At 51.2% G+C, this 11,036-nt stretch overlaps 1 protein-coding gene and 1 long non-coding RNA gene across 3 annotated transcripts in view; both read right to left on the bottom strand.

Annotated features, from left to right (window-relative positions):
• Positions 1–523: 523 nt before the first annotated feature.
• Positions 524–11,036, bottom strand: part of LOC120061325 (segment polarity protein dishevelled homolog DVL-1-like) — a 47,419-nt gene continuing 36,906 nt past the window's right edge. Inside the window, exons 13-16 of one of the 2 annotated variants that reach the window (XM_039011064.1) lie at positions 10,734–10,901; positions 10,246–10,464; positions 3,671–3,708; positions 2,201–2,308 (exon numbers count right to left, since the gene is read on the bottom strand). In XM_039011064.1, the coding sequence (XP_038866992.1) occupies positions 3,704–3,708; positions 10,246–10,464; positions 10,734–10,901 (392 nt within the window). In that variant the 3' untranslated portion in view covers positions 2,201–2,308; positions 3,671–3,703. Of the gene's footprint in view, positions 2,309–3,670; positions 3,709–10,245; positions 10,465–10,733; positions 10,902–11,036 lie in introns of both variants that reach the window. The other variant, XM_039011063.1, reaches the window with a different exon arrangement.
• LOC120061326 lies at positions 7,386–8,836 on the bottom strand. Its single transcript, XR_005478317.1, has 3 exons — positions 8,748–8,836; positions 8,126–8,252; positions 7,386–7,539 (listed from the first exon to the last, which is right to left on the bottom strand). It is a non-coding gene; the product is annotated as an uncharacterized LOC120061326 (long non-coding RNA).

Genomic DNA, 11,036 nt, shown 5'->3' with positions numbered 1-11,036 from the left:
GTTAAGATTTCCCTTCAATGGAACTAAGGGGCCTAGCCCGAATCATGAAAAACAGCCCCAGACGATTATTCCTCCTCCACCAAACTTTACAGTTAGCACTATGCATTGGGGTAGGTAGCGTTTTCCTGGCATCCACCAAACCCAGATTTGTCCGTCAGACTACCAGATGATGAAGCGTGATTCATCACTCCAGAGAACGCATTTCCACTGCTCCAGAGTCCAATGGCGGCGAGCTTTACACCACTCCAGCTGACACTTGGCATTGATCATGGTGATCTTAGGCTTGTGTGCGGCTCCTCGGCCATGGAAACTCATTTCATGAAGCTCCTGACGAACAGTTATGGTGCTGATGTTGCTTCCAGAGCCAGTTAGGAACTTGGTAGTGAGTGTTGCAACCGAGGACAGACGCACTGAATTGTTGGAAAGGTGGCATCCTATGACGGTGCCATGTTGAAAGTCACTGAGCTCTTCAGTAAGGCCATTCTACTGCCAACGTTTGTCTATAGAGATTGCATGGCTGTGTGCTCGATTTTATACACCTGTCAGCAACGGGTGTGGCTGAAATAGCCGAATCCACAAATTTGAAGGGGTGTCCACATACTTTTGCATATATAGTGTATGTAGAAACAGTAAAAAATCTAATGTGTTCACAACATGAGTCTGTTGTGGCGGTCAGGAGTCAATTGACTGCAATAATAATGATGCATTGGACAAAGCACAGCTAGGACAGTGGTCATATACTGGCCACTGAGTCACAGAGGGAAACGATGTCTGACTGAGTGTCTACGTGTGTCAGCCATAGAGCGAGACAAGGTATGACACTGACCGTCAATGCAACATCATGATCACATAAATAACATCAAACATTCTCCAGTGTATGGATTCTTCCTTTAGACCTTTGGCGAGAGGCCCAAGCCCCAATTTTCAATATTTAACAAAATTAATACGTTTTTTCCTTTTAAAGCAGTTGAGATAGTCATGAAGATAAGCAGCCTATAGTTTAAACTAACAACTGGTTACAGTCCCTTTCTTAGTTGGACAAATACAAGGGCTGTCAAATAGGCCAAGGCTAGCTTTGACTAGTTAGAATATGTCACGGTCCCCCTGCAGACCGGATAAGATAGCAGGTCAGTCAGTTAGAGCAGGAGTTTTGGTATGATTGGCCAAATAGTAGAAGTTTGTGTCAAGGGCGACATTCTAGGAGGCTGACTCAGAGTCCAGAGCCTCCAGTGAGGCTTCCCTCTTCCAGAGCTCTGTGTCCAGGTGGGTCTGGGGGATTGAGATCCAGACCCAGTCAGTTGGCTTGGACGTCTGGTTCAACAAACAGCAGGTGCTTGTACTTCACATAGAGTACTACATGCTCTCGGGACTGGACTGTCTGTGGCAGCTCACAAGGATCACCACTTTGAACACCACTCACATCGATTTCACAAACTGTTCACGTCACATCAATACAAAAGAGCTGGCTGGGGGTTCTGATCAGACACTGAGGCTCTGTGTGTTTTTGTGATAGCAGGACTCTCTTCAGTTCTGTTGTGCTCTTGTCTCCTGTCCTCCCCTGCTCCGACATCCGAGGGGCCGTTGTGATAGCATGGGGAAGGAGGGGACCAGCATCTACATTCTCAACTCAGGAATAGTCAGTAGCAAATGGGGTAAAGAAGAGAAGGTGAGGTGGGACGGACGAGCGGTAGGACGGGGGGGCTTGTTTGTGCTCAGCAAGTTTTTAAAAGGCACTGTCCTGTCTGTCACATGATGTCAACAAAGAACTCGCAGGGATTGCCCATAGCGTGCTGGAAGGACTGGCGGCTAGCCGTGAGCTCAGGGGGGACGGCTCCTAGCCCCCGTACCGGGGGAGCCCCGGGAGGGGTGCTACTGCTGACGGAGGTCTTAGAGGCCAGCCGGGACAGGCAGTATGGGGGGGGCAGGCCGGGGGGGCCGTAGGAAGAGGCGTGGCTTCGCTCGCTGTGGCCACACGAGCCGGGCCCAGGCTTGGTGAAAGGGGCGTGTTTGTAGATGAAGGATGTGTGGCTGTGGGTGTGGCTGTTCTGTGAGTGACAGTGACTCCTGTGAGACTGAGCGTGACTGAAACCAGAGCGGGCGTGGCTGTGACTTGAGTGGGCATGGCTGCTGTGATGACTGTGATGACTCTGCTGGCTGGCGGACTTATCGCAAGGGCGCCTCGCTCCTCGGATGCCCATTGGCTCGGTTTCACTGCATGTGGACCTGTGACCCTTCACTTGTGGGGAGGAGTTTTGGTCAGGGACCTTCCCTGTCCCTGCGCTGGGGTTGGATCCAGTGCTTCTGCTTCCTAGGAGAGGAGAGAGGGACACACACGTCAGCTGGGCAGCCACACACCTGGTTAAACCACACCAGGCACACAACAGCAGCTCCAAGTCACCAGCTTCTTATTACTGATTTTGAACAGTTGGCTGAATTGGCTGCCATTGCTATGATAATCATGGAGGTTGGACATTCATTATAATTCTCATCCACTTTACAGACCTAGGCCTAGATTCAATCAGTTGAAGCTTTAACCGGCGATAGCCAACCGCCGCATAGCTGTTGTTTTGGCGGTGTCGTATTTTAGGTGTAACTGCGTTGAAGCTGTCAAATCAGGGAGAAGCTTCTCTTGTGATCATTTTCAGGCAGTCACACCCGTCCCACTCCCGATAGAAGTTCAGAAGGAGAAAGTATAGGCCATATAGAAATAATGACGCTCAAATTGAAAATCATTCAATTAAATGATGAGGATTTCTATCAGCCTAATCGAGGTGTAGATTACATCTCACATTCCAGTGTTCAAATTTGTAAACAAGGCTGCATGGGATTTTTGTTAATGTGACTCCGTGCAGCCAATGGCAATATCCTCTTTAGGTACAATGCCGGGAGCTGTTGTGGATTGACAGCTCCACCTCAAACACCGTCAAAACATCAGCTATGCAGATCTGATTGAATCAGGCCCTTCATTGCCAACAGTCAAATGTAACGATACACCTGCATCAAAGACACATTTTAAAATTGGAACATACTGCATTGATAATATCAACACAAATGGTGCTTTTATGATTTGCTTTTAAAAAGAAAGAGCATTCCATTGTTGAATTGTACAGAGAAAGATCACATTGATCGTATTGATACAGGTATAAACATTACATAATTATTATCACATTATCAAACATTTCCCCCTCCTTTCAATAAGCTATGAGCACAACAGTACTGGGTAAAGTGGTTCATGACTGCCCCCTATCAGTGAGAATGATAGTGCATGATTTTGCCTGATTTGATCATCCTGAATCATGCACCTCTCATTCTGAGATTAGAGCAGCACAGGACCAAGAGAGGGAGAACAGACGGTCAGGAGAGTCACACAGACACAGCTGCAGGAGCAGAAACAGTATGGACACCAACACACTGAGAGGGAGAGGCACGGGAAAACAAAAACCTTAAGCTGTGGTATGAGGAGAATGTGGTGTATATTTATATATCAAGAGAAAGAGATATAGAGAGAGAAAGATAGGAAGAAATTGAGATGTAGAGATGGGAGAGCGCAAAGGGCAAGAATTAAGGCAAGATAAAAAATGTATAGCGATGGATTGAGAGAGATAGATAAGGAGAAGGAGAAAAAGGAGAAGGAGAGAGGTAGCAGAGAGTGGGTTAGCTGTTAGCTTACCGGTTCCCCAGAGTCCTGAGACTACCTGGTCCATCAGTCTACCGTTGCCCAACAGAAACAGAGGGAACAACAGAGTTACACACACCTCCCAGCCTAACCTGTCTAACCCAGTCTACTTACTGTCACCTCCCAGCCTAACCTGTCTAACCCAGTCTACTTACTGTCACCTCCCAGCCCAGCCTAACCTGTCTAACCCAGTCTACTTACTGTCACCTCCCAGCCCAGCCTAACCTGTCTACTGCTGTCACCTCCCAGCCCAGCCTAACCCAGTCTACTTACTGTCACCTCCCAGCCCAGCCTAACCTGTCTAACCCAGTCTACTTACTGTCACCTCCCAGCCCAGCCTAACCCAGTCTACTTACTGTCACCTCCCAGCCCAGCCTAACCCAGTCTACTTACTGTCACCTCCCAGCCCAGCCTAACCTGTCTAACCCAGTCTACTTACTGTCACCTCCCAGCCCAGCCTAACCTGTCTAACCCAGTCTACTTACTGTCACCTCCCAGCCCAGCCTAACCTGTCTACTGCTGTCACCTCCCAGCCCAGCCTAACCCAGTCTACTTACTGTCACCTCCCAGCCCAGCCTAACCTGTCTAACCCAGTCTACTTACTGTCACCTCCCAGCCCAGCCAAACCTGTCTAACCCAGTCTACTTACTGTCACCTCCCAGCCCAGCCTAACCTGTCTACTGCTGTCACCTCCCAGCCCAGCCTAACCCAGTCTACTTACTGTCACCTCCCAGCCCAGCCTAACCTGTCTAACCCAGTCTACTTACTGTCACCTCCCAGCCCAGCCAAACCTGTCTAACCCAGTCTACTTACTGTCACCTCCCAGCCCAGCCTAACCTGTCTAACCCAGTCTACTTACTGTCACCTCCCAGCCCAGCCTAACCTGTCTAACCCAGTCTACTTACTGTCACCTCCCCGCCCAGCCTAACCTGTCTAACCCAGTCTACTTACTGTCACCTCCCAGCCCAGCCTAACCTGTCTAACCCAGTCTACTTACTGTCACCTCCCAGCCCAGCCTAACCTGTCTACTGCTCTCACCTTCCAGCCCAGCCTAACCTGTCTAACCCAGTCTACTTACTGTCACCTCCCAGCCCAGCCTAACCTGTCTACTGCTGTCACCTCCCAGCCTAACCTGTCTAACCCAGTCTACTTACTGTCACCTCCCAGCCCAGCCTAACCCAGTCTACTTACTGTCACCTCCCAGCCCAGCCTAACCTGTCTAACCCAGTCTACTTACTGTCACCTCCCAGCCCAGCCTAACCCAGTCTACTTACTGTCACCTCCCAGCCCAGCCTAACCTGTCTAACCCAGTCTACTTACTGTCACCTCCCAGCCCAGCCAAACCTGTCTAACCCAGTCTACTTACTGTCACCTCCCAGCCCAGCCTAACCTGTCTAACCCAGTCTACTTACTGTCACCTCCCAGCCCAGCCTAACCTGTCTAACCCAGTCTACTTACTGTCACCTCCCAGCCCAGCCTAACCTGTCTAACCCAGTCTACTTACTGTCACCTCCCAGCCCAGCCTAACCCAGTCTACTTACTGTCACCTCCCAGCCCAGCCTAACCTGTCTAACCCAGTCTACTTACTGTCACCTCCCAGCCCAGCCTAACCCAGTCTACTTACTGTCACCTCCCAGCCCAGCCTAACCTGTCTAACCCAGTCTACTTACTGTCACCTCCCAGCCCAGCCTAACCCAGTCTACTTACTGTCACCTCCCAGCCCAGCCTAACCTGTCTAACCCAGTCTACTTACTGTCACCTCCCAGCCCAGCCTAACCTGTCTAACCCAGTCTACTTACTGTCACCTCCCAGCCCAGCCTAACCTGTCTACTGCTGTCACCTCCCAGCCCAGCCTAACCCAGTCTACTTACTGTCACCTCCCAGCCCAGCCTAACCTGTCTAACCCAGTCTACTTACTGTCACCTCCCAGCCCAGCCAAACCTGTCTAACCCAGTCTACTTACTGTCACCTCCCAGCCCAGCCTAACCTGTCTAACCCAGTCTACTTACTGTCACCTCCCAGCCCAGCCTAACCTGTCTAACCCAGTCTACTTACTGTCACCTCCCAGCCCAGCCTAACCTGTCTAACCCAGTCTACTTACTGTCACCTCCCAGCCCAGCCTAACCTGTCTAACCCAGTCTACTTACTGTCACCTCCCAGCCCAGCCTAACCTGTCTACTGCTCTCACCTTCCAGCCCAGCCTAACCTGTCTAACCCAGTCTACTTACTGTCACCTCCCAGCCCAGCCTAACCTGTCTACTGCTGTCACCTCCCAGCCTAACCTGTCTAACCCAGTCTACTTACTGTCACCTCCCAGCCCAGCCTAACCCAGTCTACTTACTGTCACCTCCCAGCCCAGCCTAACCTGTCTAACCCAGTCTACTTACTGTCACCTCCCAGCCCAGCCTAACCCAGTCTACTTACTGTCACCTCCCAGCCCAGCCTAACCTGTCTAACCCAGTCTACTTACTGTCACCTCCCAGCCCAGCCAAACCTGTCTAACCCAGTCTACTTACTGTCACCTCCCAGCCCAGCCTAACCTGTCTAACCCAGTCTACTTACTGTCACCTCCCAGCCCAGCCTAACCTGTCTAACCCAGTCTACTTACTGTCACCTCCCAGCCCAGCCTAACCTGTCTAACCCAGTCTACTTACTGTCACCTCCCAGCCCAGCCTAACCCAGTCTACTTACTGTCACCTCCCAGCCCAGCCTAACCTGTCTAACCCAGTCTACTTACTGTCACCTCCCAGCCCAGCCTAACCCAGTCTACTTACTGTCACCTCCCAGCCCAGCCTAACCTGTCTAACCCAGTCTACTTACTGTCACCTCCCAGCCCAGCCTAACCCAGTCTACTTACTGTCACCTCCCAGCCCAGCCTAACCTGTCTAACCCAGTCTACTTACTGTCACCTCCCAGCCCAGCCTAACCCAGTCTACTTACTGTCACCTCCCAGCCCAGCCTAACCTGTCTAACCCAGTCTACTTACTGTCACCTCCCAGCCCAGCCTAACCCAGTCTACTTACTGTCACCTCCCAGCCCAGCCGAACCTGTCTAACCCAGTCTACTTACTGTCACCTCCCAGCCCAGCCTAACCTGTCTAACCCAGTCTACTTACTGACACCTCCCAGCCCAGCCTAACCCAGTCTACTTACTGTCACCTCCCAGCCCAGCCTAACCTGTCTAACCCAGTCTACTTACTGTCACCTCCCAGCCCAGCCTAACCCAGTCTACTTACTGTCACCTCCCAGCCCAGCCTAACCTGTCTAACCCAGTCTACTTACTGTCACCTCCCAGCCCAGCCTAACCCAGTCTACTTACTGTCACCTCCCAGCCCAGCCTAACCTGTCTAACCCAGTCTACTTACTGTCACCTCCCAGCCCAGCCTAACATGTCTACTGCTGTCACCTCCCAGCCCAGCCTAACCTGTCTACTGCTGTCACCTCCCAGTCCAGCCTAACCTGTCTACTGCTGTCATCTCCCAGCCCAGCCTAACCTGTCTAACCCAGTCTACTTACTGTCACCTCCCAGCCTAACCTGTCTAACCCAGTCTACTGCTGTCACCTCCCAGCCCAGCCTAACCTGCCTACTGCTGTCACCTCCCAGCCCAGCCTAACCTGTCTAACCTGTCTACTGCTGTCACCTCCCAGCCCAGCCTAACCTATCTAACCCAGTCTACTTACTGTCACCTCCCAGCCCAGCCTAACCTGTCTACTGCTGTCACCTCCCAGCCCAGCCTAACCCAGTCTACTTACTGTCACCTCCCAGCCCAGCCTAACCTGTCTTACCCAGTCTACTTACTATCACTTCCCAGCCTAACCTGTCTAACCCAGTCTACTTACTGTCACCTCCCAGCCCAGCCTAACCTGTCTACTGCTGTCACCTCCCAGCCCAGCCTAACCCAGTCTACTTACTGTCACCTCCCAGCCCAGCCTAACCTGTCTAACCCAGTCTACTTACTGTCACCTCCCAGCCCAGCCTAACCCAGTCTACTTACTGTCACCTCCCAGCCCAGCCTAACCCAGTCTACTTACTGTCACCTCCCAGCCCAGCCTAACCTGTCTAACCCAGTCTACTTACTGTCACCTCCCAGCCCAGCCTAACCTGTCTAACCCAGTCTACTTACTGTCACCTCCCAGCCCAGCCTAACCTGTCTACTGCTGTCACCTCCCAGCCCAGCCTAACCCAGTCTACTTACTGTCACCTCCCAGCCCAGCCTAACCTGTCTAACCCAGTCTACTTACTGTCACCTCCCAGCCCAGCCAAACCTGTCTAACCCAGTCTACTTACTGTCACCTCCCAGCCCAGCCTAACCTGTCTAACCCAGTCTACTTACTGTCACCTCCCAGCCCAGCCTAACCTGTCTAACCCAGTCTACTTACTGTCACCTCCCAGCCCAGCCTAACCTGTCTAACCCAGTCTACTTACTGTCACCTCCCAGCCCAGCCTAACCTGTCTAACCCAGTCTACTTACTGTCACCTCCCAGCCCAGCCTAACCTGTCTACTGCTCTCACCTTCCAGCCCAGCCTAACCTGTCTAACCCAGTCTACTTACTGTCACCTCCCAGCCCAGCCTAACCTGTCTACTGCTGTCACCTCCCAGCCTAACCTGTCTAACCCAGTCTACTTACTGTCACCTCCCAGCCCAGCCTAACCCAGTCTACTTACTGTCACCTCCCAGCCCAGCCTAACCTGTCTAACCCAGTCTACTTACTGTCACCTCCCAGCCCAGCCTAACCCAGTCTACTTACTGTCACCTCCCAGCCCAGCCTAACCTGTCTAACCCAGTCTACTTACTGTCACCTCCCAGCCCAGCCAAACCTGTCTAACCCAGTCTACTTACTGTCACCTCCCAGCCCAGCCTAACCTGTCTAACCCAGTCTACTTACTGTCACCTCCCAGCCCAGCCTAACCTGTCTAACCCAGTCTACTGCTGTCACCTCCCAGCCCAGCTTAACCTGTCTTACCCAGTCTACTTACTGTCACCTCCCAGCCCAGCCTAACCTGTCTACTGCTGTCACCTCCCAGCCCAGCCTAACCTGTCTAACCCAGTCACCTCCCAGCCCAGCCTAACCTGTCTAACCCAGTCTACTTACTGTCACCTCACAGCCCAGCCTAACCTGTCTTACCCAGTCTACTGCTGTCACCTCCCAGCCCAGCCTAATCTGTCTACTTACTGTCACCTCCCAGCCCAGCCTAACCCAGTCTACTTACTGTCACCTCCCAGCCCAGCCTAATCTGTCTAACCCAGTCTACTTACTGTCACCTCCCAGCCCAGCCTAACCTGTCTACTGCTGTCACCTCCCAGCCCAGCCTAACCTGTCTACTGCTGTCACCTCCCAGTCCAGCCTAACCTGTCTACTGCTGTCACCTCCCAGTCCAGCCTAACCTGTCTACTGCTGTCATCTCCCAGCCCAGCCTAACCTGTCTAACCCAGTCTACTTACTGTCACCTCCCAGCCCAACCTGTCTAACCCCAGTCTACTGCTGTCACTTCCAAGCCCAGCCTAACCTGTCTACCTACCTCTAGTGAAGTCTATCCCCATCCTGTTCTGGTCCAACTGTGTCCTAACCTGTACAGCTCTCTCACCGAACCATGAGTTAGAAAATGTCCTCAGATACTGTTCTACTCATGGAAAACACACACACACACACACACACACACACACACACACACACACACACACACACACACACACACACACACACACACACACACACACACACACCTGGAATTGCCAAATAAAAAAACTGCAAATGTCAATCAAAACAATTTATGTAAAAGATAAATAAGAGATGTAAACATAGCCTCAGTCCTACAACTGTCCTACTGATAGTTAATCCTGATCCCTCCTCTGTATCATTACTGTATCAAACCTCTCCGCCACTCAGAACACCCCAGGACAATAAGGATGGGATGCAATGGGAATAACAATGTCTGGGTGATTGATTTCTTGGTGATTTGAACAGAAGCTGGGAAATCAGACTGAAGAGCACTATGATGACACATGTAAAACAGACGAGAAACTATCCTCCATATTGACTAATTACCACGCCAGCCTGATTCCACTCTCCCTCAGTGCAGTGCTATGTCGGCACAATTACAAACAGTGCAGCAGCAACAGAGCACTGTACTGTCTAATGTTGCTATCAAACATAGGCTCAGCCAATATTGATGGGAGGCTGTGACCTCAGTTGATATGTTCATGCTAGCAAAAATCAGCCATAAGCAGATAAGGTCCTTAGTTTACACAGCCAGTACTGAAGAGCTGTCCCCTGCATGAACCATGTTGAATCATGATCGACATTGACAATATAAGACCATTTAAAAACACACTCTATCAAATAAATATCTGTCTGTGTGCGTGGCAACTTAATTTCCCGGCAGGGCAAACAGGCTAAGGTTAACAGGCACATGCCTTATGGAATTTAAATACAATACTTTGTCAACAGTTGACATTAGCTGTCATGAATAGTAACAGCCCTAATGTCATGTGACGATTCCTCTAAAATATCAATAAAAACAAATCAAGTTTGTTTTTATTGCTAGTGTTAGTAGTCTTGCAGACTCACCCTCACTGTTGTGGCTGCCTGCACTCCCACTGTGGAAACTGTGGCAGGGGTCTGAGTAGCCTGGTGGGAAGCCTGGAGGGGCGGAGGGGAAGGGAGGGCAGGGGAACGGCTGGCCCCCCAGGGGCCATGGGTTGGTGGCAGGGGGAGGGAGGGGGGCCAGGGTGTCCTGCTCAGAGCCCCCACCACTGGAACCCTCATTCAGGTTGAGAGACGCCATGTCTGGTGAGAGAAAGAGAGAGAGAGCGAGAGAGAGAGAAAGAGAGATACAGACAGACAGCAAGAGAGAGCGACAGACAGACAGCGAGAGAGAGCGACAGACAGATAGACAGACAGAGTTAGTGACATCTATTGTGAGGTAGTCCATCTCACGACAGGTAAATAAACACTGCCATTGGTCTCTACAGTACATTTAACACAGGTATAATACACCTGTAATAATAATATACAGTACATAATATATTCTTGCCAAAGTGGCTCAGTGTCAGTACTTTGGCAGAGGTCTCCAAAGGTGTAGTAGCACTGCTCTGAGAAGGTGATCTTGTTGACGGTGTGTCTCAGGTAGCCATGTTTCAGCAGACTGCTGCCATACTTCCTGGCATCTCTCCTGTCCTTGAAGCCCTCCACCCTGGAGTAGAGCCAGTCCACCACGTCAGCACCTGACAGAGCAACAACAAACTGGTCAAGAAGACTGTAGTCTTCACTACAACAGCACACGGATCCCTCCGGAACTCTCATTACGCACACCTGTCCCCTATTCCCACTGATTAGTACTTGCATAAATGTGCCCTTAG

Source organism: Salvelinus namaycush, chromosome 16 (genome assembly GCF_016432855.1).
Source record: "Salvelinus namaycush isolate Seneca chromosome 16, SaNama_1.0, whole genome shotgun sequence".
NCBI lineage: Eukaryota > Metazoa > Chordata > Actinopteri > Salmoniformes > Salmonidae > Salvelinus > Salvelinus namaycush.
The sequence above is the reverse complement of the archived record's forward strand: the minus strand, read 5'-3'. Positions and strand labels throughout refer to the sequence as shown.